The sequence below is a fragment of the Dermatophagoides farinae genome, chromosome 5 (genome assembly GCF_024713945.1).
Source record: "Dermatophagoides farinae isolate YC_2012a chromosome 5, ASM2471394v1, whole genome shotgun sequence".
Classification (NCBI taxonomy): Eukaryota; Metazoa; Arthropoda; class Arachnida; order Sarcoptiformes; family Pyroglyphidae; genus Dermatophagoides; species Dermatophagoides farinae.
This window is the reverse complement of record NC_134681.1, coordinates 3,729,085-3,745,463: the sequence shown is the minus strand read 5'-3', so window position 1 is coordinate 3,745,463 and position 16,379 is coordinate 3,729,085. Positions and strand designations below refer to the sequence as shown.

The following is a 16,379-nucleotide window of genomic DNA, read 5'->3' as shown; positions in this document are numbered from 1 at the left end:
CAATCTTATTACAATCATCATCATCATCATCATCATCATTATCAATATCACACGATTATTGAAATCCTTTTGTTATTGCAGTATTTGCAGTAGTAGTAGTAGTAGTAATATATAATAATAATGATACTACTAGTGGTCACGTGGATATTTGGTGCAAAAAAAAATGTATATGTGTGTGTGTGTATGGAAAAAAAATAAATAATTCTTAAACTAGACAAACAGACAGATAGACAATTAGTAGACATTTCTATTTTCAAAATGGATCAAAATAATAAATGCATATAATTATTCTGCAACTTTTAAAAACAACAACAAAAAAAAATTCTATCAAAAATAAGAAAAAGAATCGTTCATTTTTTTTTTCGTTCAATCACTTTACTATATATGTATGGATTTTTTAAATTTACCAACCGGAATTAATGAATGAATGAATGAAAAAAATCCTAGATAATGAACTATGGATCATCATCATGGTTTTTGGATTTTTAGAGATGTTTTAAACACACACACACACACACACACAGACATAGACACAAACACACTCATATACAGCCACCAATCAACCACACTCTTATTCTCTTTGGATAAATTTGTGTACTGGCGTCATTATATATCGTGGCTGCCTGGTTTTTTTTCATCATCATCAAGCAAGCAAGAAGAAGCAGCTATATGTCTATGTTGTTGTCTGATTTATATGCATTGTACATGTTGATGTTTGTGTGTGTGTGTGTGTGTGTGTTTTGTACGGATATGGAATGATTCCCGAGCATTGCACAAACACACACGCAGACACACACACACACAGACAATATGAAAATAGCCAGCAGACTGACGACCGACTTTCGATGACGACGGTTCAGTTTAGTTCAATTTTATAAAACGAAAACAAAAAAAAAATTTTTTTTTTTTTGATGGAAAAAGATCTCAATACATTCAACCAGCTAACCAACCAACCAACCAACCAACCAACCAACCAACCAACCAACAAAATCATTTGCTTTTTTGTCGTCTTTCATATAACAGACACAGACACACACACCAACACTTGTACAACAGAAGACATTTATTCTCTGACAACAAAAACAAAAAACAAAAAACAAAAACAAAAATCATCATCATCAACCAATTCATTCATCTTAGAAAAAAAAGAACAAAAAAAAAGTGTTAAAATCAAAGTGCTTATTATTTTAGTCTGTTTGTGTCTGTGACTGTGTGTGTTTGTTTGTTTGTTTGTTTGTGTTTTTGGCCGCGTACACCAGAAAAAAAAATCAACAACAACAACAACAACAATGCTACTAATTTTTTGATTTGTATCTTTTACAAATCAACAAAAGAAAACAAAAGAAAACCGAAAAAAAACAGTATAGAAAACGAAAATTCATTCAAATTCGTCTGTCATTCATCGTGTGTGTGTGTGAACTGGATTTTTGCCATTTATTTTCATTGTTTTTCTTTGAAATTTTTCCAATTTTTTGTTGTCCAATCTGTGAATTTTTTTTTTTTTTTTTTTGCACATGCATCTGAACTTTTCCATTCTCATCATCACACAATATATATATGTTGTGTAAGTAACGTATTTTTTTTTGAATGTGATGGATGCATTTTTTTTTGATAAACACGTGTACACTATGATGATTGTGACAAAAATTTTTATTTCAATCGATCGATACAAATCAATGATTATCATAATAATGCATATATATGTGTGTGTTTCTGTTTCGTTGCATGATATTTCTGATTATATGGGTATGATGATGATGATGATGATGATGATGATGTGGATATTATGGCGGCAAACACCATTTAAATTCATTTTGAAATTTTGAAATTAACGATTGACCTTGACATTATATGTTGTATATATACAGAATATAAGGTTTTTGTTTTTTGTTTTTGTTTTTTTTTTTTTTTGCACACACACGTTCACTATTTTTGAATAAATCAAATGTCACATGATGATGATTATTATTTTATTACTTATGATGATGATTATGATGATGATAAGATCACAAATTCAGTGTAAAATTTTTTTGTTTTCTTTGAACAACGCAACAATTTATGGATCATTCATTCAATCAATCAATCGAAGGGATTGATTTTTGATTTTCTTTAAATTTCAATCAATGGATGATGATGATGATGATGATGGTGATTATGCAGCTTTTAAATTAATTTTCTTTAAACACTTTAAATTCTATATAATATAAAATTGAACGATGAACATTTGTAAACTTTTATTTCTTTTCCGCATAGCAAGATAAAAAAATTTCAATTCACCTGAATTTTTCGTTATCTTTCGTTTTATTTCTTTCTTCTTGGAAACAGGATTTTTCCACATTTTCCCATTTCAATTGCAAAAGACAAAATGAAAAAAATTTCTTCCATTTGATGATGTAAAAGCAATGTGTGCGTGTGTTACATGTGTTTCATTGTGGATTATTCTCTCTCTCTCTTTTAATCGCTAAAAATTTTAATTTTTTCACTTCCGTTTTTTCTTTCTTTTTTTTTCTTTTCCAGGAAATGATGATGTAACGACATTCAATCTATCGAAAAAAAATCGATAGTTTTTCTTTAACATTTTTTTTCATGGTTTAAATAATGGATTGACCTTTATGAACAACTGCGACAACTACAACAACAACAAAAGTGTTGACATTTCACAATCATGGATCATCATCATCATCATTGTTGTTGTTGTTTGAAACATTTTCCACCACCGCCAACAACATTATTTGAAATAGTGAACAAAAGTGGTAAAAAACCATTGATTTTCATAATGAAAAATTTTCGTTTTCTTTCTAAATACTGTTGTTTTTTTTGTTGTTCTCTTGTTTTCATATATAGAATGCCATTGGCCGAATCAATTGGTGATGGTAGAAATAAAATCTGTATATTCAATCAATAATCAAATCAATTGTATCGATATTATTAATAATCATCAACGCTCGACAACAGCAAGCTGATCAAAATCACATCCTCATTTTAGCCTCCCCCAATCAATCAATGAATCAATGAATTGAATTAATTTGAATCAATGTAACAAATAAACAATTATGGAAATAATACATACACATAGCAACAACAACAACAACAACGACAACAGTATAAATTGTTTATTGATCATGACGACGATGATGATGATGACAATGACAATGAAATTAAAAAAATGATGATTACAACAATAACAACAACAACAACAACAACATTGGTGGTTAGTGCCAATACAGTAAAAACATTCATTTTATTCATTGAAAAGTTTGGATATTATGCCAGAAATGTTGATACATTATCATCATCAACAACAGCAACAATTTCAACCACATCAATCAATAACAAATAATCCGATTATTAATCAGCTACAGCAACAATTTTTAGGATCAACAACAATAATGATGGCTACAACAACAACAGCAGCAACAACAACAACAGCAGTAACAAGTGTAAGTGATAAATCATCATCATCATCAAATGGATCAATATCGGTATTGGCTAATAACAATAATTCAACGGTAACAACAACAACAACAACATCATCGGCTGCATTCAAAATGATGTGTACACCAGCCACCACTACTGATCATTCTTCACCATCATTATCATCATCAACTGTTTCCGCTATTCATATGGTTGATTCTAATAATTATTATCAACAGCAATCACATCAGCATCATCAATTACATCATCATCATCATCACCATCATTCACATCAACAACAACAACAACAACAACAAAAACAACAACAACAACGGCAACCAATCCAATCAATGATGACGACAACAACAAATCAGGGACAAATTACTAATCAACAACCGGCGCGTAAAAAACAATCGACAAGGGTAAAATTTTTTAAATTGAAAAATTAAATTATCAAGAGTAAAAAATAATATATATCTATATCTATCTGTCGGCAGGATCCATATTCACATCGTATGATTGAAAAAAGACGACGTGATCGTATGAATAATTGTCTTACTGATCTCAGCCGATTAATACCAAATTCTTTCATTAAAAAGGTAAAATCAATTTGGATTCCAAGTGTGAATTGTTGTTAAAAAAATTTTTTTTTTTGTTTTGTTTTTCATTTTCAATTTTAGCAATCATCATCATTACAAAATCGTGGACGTATAGAAAAAACTGAAATCATTGAAATGGCCATTAAATATATGAAATATTTATTAGATATTTGTCGGCCATTCATCAATAATAATAATAATAATAATGATTATAAAGATGATGATGATAATGATCGTAATGATAATAATAATAACAACAACAATGAATCATCATCAACAATCAAAACATCGACAATGATGACGAATAAAATATCGTCAATAATGATGACAAATAATGTGAATGATGATGATGATGATGATGATGATAAATTATTTCGTTATTGTTTACAACAATCAAATTGTATGGGAACAGAATTGATAAAAAATCGTTTCGATTATTATCGATTAGGTTTTAAACATTGTCTTGATGATTTGAAACAACAACAAATCATGCAAACAGAAACAGAATCATCGTCATCATATTCTAAATTTATTGCCCATTTACAGAAAGAATTTGATAATTTAACCATTGGTAAGTTTTGTTTTGGTTTTTATTCTTGAAAATTGACAATTTTTTTTTGTTTTTAATTTCACAATAAAAAGCGGTCATATCAAAATATATGATGAATAAAAAGAATTCTGCTTCTGCTGCTGCTGCTGCTGCCGGGGATAATGATGACGATAATCATGATAATCAACAACAACAACAACAATCTTCAGCATCGTCATCATCATCATCATCGTCATCATCACCACAATTAATACTATTACCACCACCACCGCCGCCACCACCGCCGAAAACAATGAAATTATCAATTAAATCAAATCATGATAATCAAACATCATCTAGTCTTGAAAATGATCTTTCATCATCATCATCATCAACAACATCGCCACCAACATCAGCATCATCATTGAGTTCCATTTCTTCATCATCATCATCGATACCGATATTAACTAAATTAGAACCGATCGATATGGAAATATTGGTAACAAATAAAACTAATAAAAATCAATCAACAACATCAGCAACAGCAGCAGCAACAATATCGACAAATGAAAGTTATCATTTTAAAAAAGAATTTAAAGAACGTTTTCAAAAAGTTATGGATCAAAATAAAGAATTGATGATTGAAAATAATGATAAAAATGATGATGATGACCATCATCATCATCAACAATGTGATATTAGTGATCAGATATTATTATCATCATTATTATCATCATCATCAACATCATCAGAAACCAATACAAATTTTGTACCAGTATTTGCCTTACATCCATCTGGTCATTATTATGTTCCTATGCATATTGAATCATCCATATTGGGTTTTGATGATTTTCCACACAAATTGATGATGACAATGATGACAAAAACAATGACGAATATGTCTACAAAATTACAGCCACCAATAAAAACGACCACCACAATTGATGATAATCATCAATCCAATTCACCGCCATCATCAATGACATACAAACGTCAATTGAATGATGTTACAAAAATTGTAAATGAACCAATGATGAATGGTAATGATATGGGGATAGAATCAAAAATGATGATGACATTTAATAATAATAATAATAATAATAATAAAAGATCACGATGGGATAATTCAATGGATGAATTGGAATCAACAAAATCATCATCAATAATAAAACAACAACAACAACAATCAGCATTATCGGATGAAAATGAAACATTAATGACACAGTTGCAGCCATTATTATATCCAATAAATATAACTGTAAATTTTCCATTTAATCGTACAATAACAATTGTATCATTGCTCAAATCAATTCGTGATTTAATACAAAAAAATTTACATGACCAACGACAACAACAACAACGACGACAACTACAACAACAACAACAACAAAAAAGTTCAAATTTATCCCCATCATTAATGCAGAATCGAAATCGATCAAACCAATCGTTGATGATTAATGATGATTGTATTGATTTAACATGTAAAACATCAACGACAACAATGAATGATTCTATTAAACCAATGAAAAACAACATTCCCATAAAACCAGAACAACTTCAACGTACAATTTATTGGAATAATAATAATTCCGGTGATGATAATCCATTAATTAAAACACGATCAAAAGAAGATGTTACACAGGCAGCAACACAATTAATGATGATGTTAGCCTCATCATCATCATCATCATCATTATCGACAACAAACGCTACTAATACAGTTGATCATCAATCAATTATTAATGATTCATTAATGATTTCAAAATCAATTCAACAACGACAACAACAACAACAACAACAACGTCAACAATCATTTGTAAATTCAGAAATTTGTAATCGTAAATTAATTAATAATCATCATTATTATTCAACAAATATTCCCATTGATGATAAAACAACAACAACAACGACGACGACAATGGCAGCTACTACTACTATGGCCAAAAATAATGAGCATAATAATCATCAATCGATTAAATCGACAATAAATTCATTAGATCCGTTATTGATGCAAAATAATTTTAATTTTACTACTAACACTGGTTCATCATCATTTCTTTCTGGTATCAATGGATCATCATCATCATCATCATCTGTTGTTCCTTTGGCTCTAACCACTAATCATACAACACCACCGCCACCATCAATAATTGGTCCATATTTTACTGGTGGTCAAATCAATTCAATTCATTCATCACAACAAACATCATCTCATTCTAATTCATTACCATCATCATCGATATCATTATCAGCAACACAACAACAACATCATCAATTGTCATCATATTATTCAACATTATGGTCTCAACAATTGGCTGCAGCCGCTGCTGCTGCTGCTGTACAACATGGTAACAATAGTTGTAGTAATAGTAGCAGCAGCGGTGGTGGTGGTGGTGGTTTTGGTGGTGATAGTCAAATATCATCATCACGATCAATAATACAAAAAACACAAAATCCATTAAAATTGGATTCAAATATTGAAATTATTGGTTCATATCCATTATCACAATCATCGTCAGCTAGAATGGCTATCGATAAATTTCATAATCGTTATGAATGGCCACCATCTACACATCATCATCATCATCCATCATCATCATCATCAATGATTTCCGGTACAAATAATGTTAAAAATAGTCATCGAAAATTGCAATCATCATCTATTAATGATTCTTTATTGACAAAAACAACTCTGCCGATGATAACAACGACAGCAACAAAATTATTAACACCGCCTCCGCTGTCATCGTTATCATTATCATCATCATCATCATCATCATCATCGTCAACAACAACAATTGTACCGATCAATTTGACCAAAGATCAATCAACAACGACAGCGGCTATCGTTGTTCCAAAAATTAATTCAATGATCAATATTTAATTTTCAACGATAAAACAAAACAAAACATTCAGCTCATCGATCAACCAATCAATCAATTATTCATTCATTCATTCAATTAACACAACTGTATCTTTTAGTGCCATTGAAAAAAAATTTTTTTCTCATTACGCTTTCATTATTCGTAATATATGTTTCAGCAGCAGCAGCAGAAAAAAATTTTTAAAACAAAACAAAACAAAAATCTCTGTGATTGCAACATGCAATTGAAATAACATCGTCATCATCATCAATTTAAGGGTTTGAAAAAAAAACACAAACACACAGAAAATCGATCGATTGATTGATTGATTGATTGATCAAAAACAGATGAAAATTCTTTATATATATGAAAAAAAACTAGTCGTCGTTTTGTATAAGCAGACCCAAAACTCTTTCTTTATTATTATGATTTTTTTTTTCTTTCATCAAGTTTTCAATTCAACCATTGCTGCTTTTGCGGTTTTTGTGTTGTTTTCTTTTTTTTCACATTAATTTTCTGGACCGAAAAGAATTTGTAATGTTGCAATGACAGAATATGGTTATGTGAAACAAAAAAAAAAAAAATTCTGTACATGTGTGTGTGTGTGTGCTCTGTATCTCTGTATCTAGATGTTAAACTCGTTTATTATTTCGATGAAATCGAAAATACGAGAAAAAATAATTAGCTAAAACAAAAAACAAATACAAATACAAAACAAATTGCTGGACCATCTTGGAAAATTGTTTGGTCCTGTGGTGGAAAAAACTGATTCTTGATTCTTTAAGTTTAGTGGTCCAGGGTTAAACTAAAAAAATTTTTTTTTTTTTTTTTGGAATGCCATGAATTAAAAAATTCATCAACAACCCACCAAAAAAAAAAGTAAACACGATACCATCACCATCATCATCATCATCATCATCATCAAATCAAATCATCAATCATTATTGAACAGCAAACACACACACGTCAATTCATTTTCAAATAGTTTATTATCGATCAGTTAACAAAACAAACAAAACAGACTATTATGAATTTAAATTCATAGAAAAAAAAAAATTGATGATGACGATGATGAGCAAAATTCAATGTTTGTATATGCCGTGTCCATCAAAAAAAAAAACAAGCCAACAACCAAAAGTGATTATTACTTAAATCGTGATTATTATGCTTTCACATCCACATTTCACAAACACACACACTGATGCCATTCTGAATGGTTTACAAACACTACATACACACCCACATACACACCCACACACACACCGACAATAATTGTGCAAAGAACCAAAATAAAAATGAAAAAAAAGACAAATGTGACACACACACACACACACACGGATACAATATTCATTTTTTTTTCTCAAATTTTATTTCATTTTCCAGAATTTTTTTTCTGTTTTTTTCCATTTTAAAAATCAAATTTTTGTGATACCCGATAATACCCGATAAATAAATATATAAATTCCGTTCAAACATACACACACAAAAAAAAATCGACGGGATGCTAAATGGATCGGTACAAAAAAAAACAGAGAAACAGAGAAAAAAAAATCGAGCCATCTGAGATCTCGATACATACATGAACATTCTAAAAATTGATTGTGAATCAACTCATTCAATACTTTATTTCAAAAATCATTGATTGATTTGATGATATAAATTTAATATAAAATAATTGAATTCAAAAACAAACAAACAAAAAGAAAATTTCAAATTTTTGATAATGGTCGCCGTTTTTGTTGAATTTTGTTTGATGTTTTTTTTCCTGATGATAAATTCATATCAACACCAGCGCCAACGCCACCATGATTATTACTGATCGTACGAATTGATTCTGGCTGCATTGGTTCAATTATCTGTCCTTGTCGTGTTATAATACGTGGTTCACGTAATGTTTTACTGATTGTTTCTGGATTCCAATTGGTTCCATTTGGTCGATTCAAATGTAAACTTTGCTTAGCGGTCAAATAGCCTTTATATTTGGCTGCCGTTTGTGATTGTTGTTCATGATCAAGAAATATTGCTCGACATATTTTTTCCTCACGTTTACGTTCAATTTTTCTTATTTGTTTGGTTTGTTTATTTTTCCATTTTTGTGTTTCACGTATACCATAACCGGACCATTTATTTGAACCCCAACCAGGTAGATAATTTGATCGGGTACTTTGTGTGGATCTTTTTTCTTCTTCTTCTTCACGTTGTTTTTTCTCACGAAAAAATTGTTCAACTATATCATCATCATCACCGAATACCTGTTGTAATTGTTTGGATTGTTGTTCAAATTTAGCCAAATCAATATTATCATTGAATTCATTTTCATCATCAATATCGTTTTCAATATTATCTAATGTTCGGTTTTTATTATCGATAGAATTTTGTAGATTAATTTTTTTATCCACATCTTTTGGTAAAGTTGCTATTAAACGTTCCACTTTATGATTATTGGTTACGGATGATTGTTGTTGTTGCTGTTGTTGTTCATTTTCAATCACATCATCATCATTATCATCATCAACAAGCTGCTGTTGTTCAATAAAAGTGGAATTTTTTTGTTTTTGCAATAATTTCGATGACCATGGACAATAATTATATGGCTGTTGTGTTATCATTTCCAATGAGATTTTGTTCGATTCGTTTTCGTTTGATTGTTCATCAATAGCAATCGATTCTTCTGAATCATCATCACCGTCATCATCGATTAATGTTGTTGCAGTTCGTTTTTGCATCATTTCTTTACTAATTTTTAGCTGTTCATTTAGATCATTTCGTGATTGTTCATTATATTTAGCACGAATACGATGATGTTTAGCCCATTTACCGGTATTCATATGTTTAAGGCTAGCACGTTCTAGTGCACGTAATCGATCTAATTCATCCAATTTTTCTGCAGCTTTTTCATGATTTCCAGCAACAAGATCATCAAATTCATCAACAGCTTTTTTCAATTTATCTTTTCTCATGATACGATGATATTTTTTGGATTTTATTTTACGTATACGTCGATATTTGGCCTCCTGATAACTGATAAGCACACGTAATCGTTGCATTTCTTTATGTAGTTTACGTGCCTCTTCCATATTCAATGATCGTAATAATTGTAATTCATTTTCGTTTAAAAACTACAAATTCAACAAACAAAGGAGGAAAATTGAAATTAGAATTTATGAATCAGAAACAAAAACTTTTAGATTTACCGAATGTAATGATTGTTGTGTTGTATCATCATTATCAACAAGATTTTCAACAATTTCTTTCTCAACACTGCTCATCGTTGATTTAGTTTTATCGCCAACATCGGATTCCAATGAATTTTCTGGTTGTAACAATTTTCGCTGTGCTGATGTATTGATGGCCAATCGACGATCTTCAGCCGGAAAAACTAATTGATCAGCATTTCGTATCTGTTTTACTATTTCATCATATTTTGTTATTGATTCTTGTAAATCTTTGAAATTAATTTGACGTAATATACGGTCAGCAATCGGTTTGTGTACTGATTGTAATAAAGATTTTTTCTTTCGAAAATTTCGTAACAATTTTTCTTTCGATTTCTTTGATTGTCGATCATCATCAGCGGTGGTCAATAATTCTTCTACATTAAGTTTAGATTTCTGATTTTTTGTTATACCATGTTCATCGATATTGGATAGTACTTCAATACGATCAGATTTCCATTGTGGATGACGATCATAATCATTTTTCTTGCCGAATTTTTTCACCACTTCTTTCACCAATAATTCATGGCGATTTTTTTCATCATTCACAACATTATCATCATCATCGTTATCACTGAAATCTGGTTGTTTATCAGTGATAACATCTTCAACATTAAATTTTTCTATGTTGAACATTTTTTTTTCACAGATTTATTTTGAATTGAAAAACTCACAACACTCAATCACTCACATACACACGTGGTATATATTGAAAAAAAACAAGCTATTTTCACAGCCAGTAGGACTAGCTATGTTTCAATAGCATTTTTTCCCACATCATTTCAAATTCAAAATTTCATTAAAATTCTGAAAAAAATTTTTTTAATTAAATAAAAATCAAATACAAATAATGATTGAATGATTAAATGCCCAGTTCATGTGATAATAAACCAGTAGCGGCCAGAATTTTTTAATTTATTCAAAAAATGTTCACTATCTCATCATAATCAATCGATTTTTGATGTTCAATCCATTTTTTTTTCGCCATTCCGTTATCGCTAAAATATAAAATTCAATCATAAATATAATTATGCGCCAAAAAAAATTTTTAATGATCCTGGAACCAAAAAAAAAAAAAAAAGAAATCAGGCACCTTTTTTCAACATCAACGAAAAAAAAGAAACATTGTCGTGTGTGTGTGTGTGTGTGTGTTGGTGTTAAACAAACATGAAACGGAGTGGAAAAAAATGAAATAAAAATTGAAACTTTGTTTGTGTCCAAACTAAAAAAAAAAAAAAATTCAACCAATCTAGAGTGATAGAGAAAAATAGGACAGAAAACGAAAAACGAAAATTCCACCGTTGTTGTTGTATGTGAGAACCAGAAAATTCTCATTCGAATCTATTGCCATTGATAACAACAACAACAACAACAAAGGACAACCATAAATTCTGTACGTGTGTGTGTGTGTGTGTGTCGAAAATTCTATATATTAGTAGAAAAATTGTTTTCCCTAGATTTCTGGATCACACAAACATATAAACTGTCTCTTCAACGGCAATGAAAAAAAAATCTAAAAAAAAATTCTGTATATTCTATATACACGCTATCCATTAAACCAGAATTCTCTTAGTGTATGTGTGTGGTGTTTGTAGAATTTTTTTCTCTCTTGTTTGTGTGTGCGTGTGTGTGTATTACATAGTTATATTATTCTAGAACCAAAAAGGGGGCCATATAATCATTCAATATAATTTTTCCGTCACTTTAATTTTCGTTGTTACATACACTCAATGATGATATGATCCTCTTCACATCACGATGATGATGATGATGATAACAAGAAAAAAAATTGAAAGTGAAAACAACGAAAAAGTAAAAAAAAAAGCGGCAGCAACGGCTATAGCTGGTTGTTAATATCATTCTACTAGGTATTGGCGGTGGTGGTGGTAGTAGGTTTTTTTTTATTCTGTTGTGGTTCCAACAACAATCATCATCATCTCAATAACTCCTCTTCCTCTCTCTCTCTCTCGTTCTCTTGCTGATCTACTCTAAATTCATCTTTTTTTTTTTATTTGGATCTCTGTTGTTGTTTTGGGTTGATTTTTTAATTTCATTCAACATTTTTTTTTCACTCTTTTTTTTCCACTTTTGCCTCTTTCATTTGAATGACGAAATTCTTGTTTTTGGTTTTTGGTTTTTGTTTTTTTTTTCGGTGGACAGAATTTTTTGTTTTCAATGATTTCACAACAACAACAACAGCAAATAAATTAAACACAGAATTTGTGATTTGAGAGAGAGAGAGAAGAAAAAAACAAAACTTTTTTTTACATGAAAAAATTTTTTTTGTTTGTTTGTTTGTTTATTCATCAATTTCATTGTGTGTGTTTGTGTGCGGGTGGATAGATGGATGGATGGTGTAATTTTCACACACTGCTACAATGAATATATGAATTATTTAATTGAATTTCACAGCTTCACACACACAAACATGTAATACACATGATGATTATTTAAAGCCGTCTGAAGCCGTTTTTTTTTCTTTCTTTTGACAAATCTTAAAAATTGAGATCATTGATGCTCACAATCAAATGATAACAGGAAAAAAAATGTGATCAATTTTTTGGTGAATAAAAAGAAACAAATGACCACAACTATGGTTCTAATCTAATTTGTTTGTTTGTTTGTTTTTTCAATGTGAAAAATTTAATTTTCTGAAATTTTCTCTTTACCTCTCTTTGTGCATGTGTGGGTGTGTCGATTTGTGAGCTTCATTCTTCAATGTTTGTTTTTGTGTGTGTGTGTGTGTGTGTGTGTGTGTGTGATTTTCAATAATCAATCAATCAATTATTGATAAATAAAATTTATATTTATATATCGTTTATTATAATGCAACAAAGAAATTTATATTCATCTTATCCACCGGAATATGGTGGCGTTGTTAGTGGTGGTGGTGGTGGTGGTTATAGTGGATATTCAAATTATCCACCACCACAGCCACCGCAACAACAACAACAATTACAACCAACACATTATAGTGATTATTATCATCAACAACAACAACAAACATCAGCTCAGCACAATCATCCACCATATTATTCACAACAACATTATCGACAAAATACCGAACCATCAATACAACATCAACAATATGATCATTCGTATCAAAATGGTTATCCACCAGGTGGTGGTGGTCGTCAACAATATGATTATAGTAATAATCCACAACCATATTTATCATCTTCATCGTATCAAGATCGTTCATATCAACAGCCACAACAACAACAACAACTACCGCCACCACCACTGCCACAACAACAGCCACAGCTACAGGCACAGCCAGCACCACCGCAACCACCACCACCACCTCCAATGAAACCATCATATCCACCAAGTTTAAATTTAAAACCACCGAAACCAACGACAGCAAAAAATCCTTATGGACAAACAGGACCATATGGAATTGATGCAACAAATCCATATGTTGATTATTATCGTAAATTATATTATCCATATGATCCAATTACCGGTGAATATATGAAAGATGCAACACCACCCGGTGGTGATACCGGTACAACAAATCTATTGCCAAATGTGATGCCCGATTCAATGGCCAATCAAATGTTAGGACGTTCATATGCTTCAACAGCAGCAGGCGGAAGATATGGAGGTAATTCAGCTATTACCGGTGGTATTTATGGTAATGATCCAACAGCAATGATGATGATGAATAATTATTATGGTGGTGGTGGTGGACAAATGTATGGTGATCATGAACAGGATTCATTATTATTATGTTGTGACTTTCTCATACCGAGGCCAAATATTAAATGTTTATTAATTACATTGTTCATATTATTAGTTTTGATTATATTAATTGCTGTAATAAGATTTTTAGTAAGCTTAAGTGGTGATCAAAGTGAAGAGCTAGCAACATTATTGGAACAAACTTGTATGCTATTATTAATTGGTGCATTAGGTGATCTATTATGGATTATTGGTGTTTATTTTACATCACGTCGTACTAGACATCAAATTGCAACAATTTTATCGTGTGCAACAAATTCCCATACAATTGAAACAACATTAACAAATGATTATAATAATAATGGTTATCTTTATCCGGCTAATAATCCTATTCATCAACAACAACAACAACAACAATTACAACATCAACGTTCATATATTGGTGGTGGTATCGGTAATCAACAATCTGGTATTATGAGCAGTGGTGGTGGTGGCGGTGGTGGTCTTAGTGGAAATTATCGTTACAATACTAATAGTGGTCCAAATTTTGTCTAATATATACATTCAATCATCATTATTATCACTGCAGATGTAATCAAATCGATTATTATTTCCAATTTTCATTCATAATATATTATTATCAGCCATTCATTGTCATTGTCATTGTTGTTGTTGTTGTTGTTGTTTATCATCAAATTAGAATGAGATTCATCATCACCATCATCATCATCATTATCATTATCATCAGATTATTGATGAATGTGATTGGATGATGGTTTTGTCTCAATGAATTAAATGTTTGTGTGTAGAGACGATCATTACAGACAAACAAAACAAACATTAAACCAGAAGAAAAAAAACAACCAAAATTCGCATACAAAATGTATAGTGTAATCTTTTTTTCTTTTTCTGAATTGTTATGAAAAATTGAAAAACTTTGTAAATTGTTTGTCTGTGTGAATCAAAAAAAAAAAAAAAAAAAAAAAAAAAAAAACACACACACACAAAAAAAAACAACAACAAAAACATTAATCTGATCAATAAAATGAATGAATGTGTGTTGAACAAGAAAATTTCATGTTAAACCTAGAGGCTAAATCAATCAATCAATATATAAATATTGTTGACAATGATTAATGGTTATTTTATCTGTTTTGTCACTCTCTCACTCTCTTTCTATCTCTCTCTCTCTTGCTGTTAAATACACACACACGCACGCAAATTGGCTGAATATCTGTAGATTTAAAAAAAAATCATCGTCAATTTCATTTCATTTTTCCATTGAATATAAATCTTTCAATATATATCAATTATTAATATCATTCATCGCACCATTATTTATTGATTCAGCATGCATCAAACACACACACACACATGGACCTAAAATTTGTTTTAAATTATTGAAAATTTACATGACTAGAATACTGTTGATGTTTTGTTTATTTCATTTCAGTTTTTTTTGTCGTTGAAAAATTTATTCAGAAATTTTTTTTCTTTTTTTTTTTTGGTCAACAATCCATCTTATTGCCTATATATATCATGATTGATGATCTATATACATTTGTTAAATGTGGTCATAATTCATTATAATTGTTATATCTATATTTGAATGAATATAAATAAATAAAACAGTAAAACGATTGGTTGATTTGATTTGCAACAAGTAAATTTTTCATTTTTAAAAAAAACCACATGCAAATTGATGTGTAAATTTTCACATTCCACACACACACACGCAGAGAAACACAAAAATATATTTACAATTCGCTGTGTAATAAAAGAGTTGATGATGATGAATAAATAAAAATTTTCAATCAAAATGATTACTTTTTGGTAAAGATCATCATTATTTTGGAGAACATTTCCACAATGATATGAATCTTTTTTTTTTCTTTTTTTTTGTTTGTTTGTTTGTCTGGTTCATCATTGATCATTCAAATAAGGCGATGAATCATTCATATCATCGTGCAATAATGGATTTACAAACACAATGTAAGTGTATAAACCCGTCTTTATATTCAATCGATCATCATCATCATCATCATGATGATGATCACCATTTTCGATAGATTTA

The 16,379-nt window shown here is 30.1% G+C and overlaps 3 protein-coding genes across 3 annotated transcripts; 2 read left to right on the top strand and 1 right to left on the bottom strand.

Annotated features, from left to right (window-relative positions):
• The first annotated feature begins 787 nt into the window (after window positions 1-787).
• On the top strand, window positions 788-8,285 carry LOC124499386 (uncharacterized). The gene is made up of 6 exons (XM_075731174.1): window positions 788-1,564; window positions 2,518-2,753; window positions 2,845-3,836; window positions 3,912-4,013; window positions 4,095-4,584; window positions 4,656-8,285. Exons 3-6 carry the CDS (start codon window positions 3,267-3,269, stop codon window positions 7,424-7,426), a joined length of 3,933 nt encoding a protein of 1,310 aa, XP_075587289.1. The 5' UTR covers window positions 788-1,564; window positions 2,518-2,753; window positions 2,845-3,266; the 3' UTR covers window positions 7,427-8,285.
• Window positions 8,286-9,004: 719 nt separating this feature from the next.
• LOC124499816 (uncharacterized) lies at window positions 9,005-11,332 on the bottom strand. The gene is made up of 2 exons (XM_047063789.2): window positions 10,601-11,332; window positions 9,005-10,525 (listed from the first exon to the last, which is right to left on the bottom strand). The coding sequence occupies exons 1-2, from the start codon at window positions 11,255-11,257 to the stop codon at window positions 9,116-9,118; spliced, it is 2,067 nt and encodes a 688-aa protein (XP_046919745.2). The 5' UTR covers window positions 11,258-11,332; the 3' UTR covers window positions 9,005-9,115.
• A 1,308-nt stretch (window positions 11,333-12,640) lies between these two features.
• Window positions 12,641-15,305, top strand: LOC124500237 (uncharacterized). The gene is made up of 2 exons (XM_075731465.1): window positions 12,641-14,988; window positions 15,054-15,305. Exon 1 carries the CDS (start codon window positions 13,448-13,450, stop codon window positions 14,858-14,860), a length of 1,413 nt encoding a protein of 470 aa, XP_075587580.1. The 5' UTR covers window positions 12,641-13,447; the 3' UTR covers window positions 14,861-14,988; window positions 15,054-15,305.
• Window positions 15,306-16,379: the final 1,074 nt, after the last annotated feature.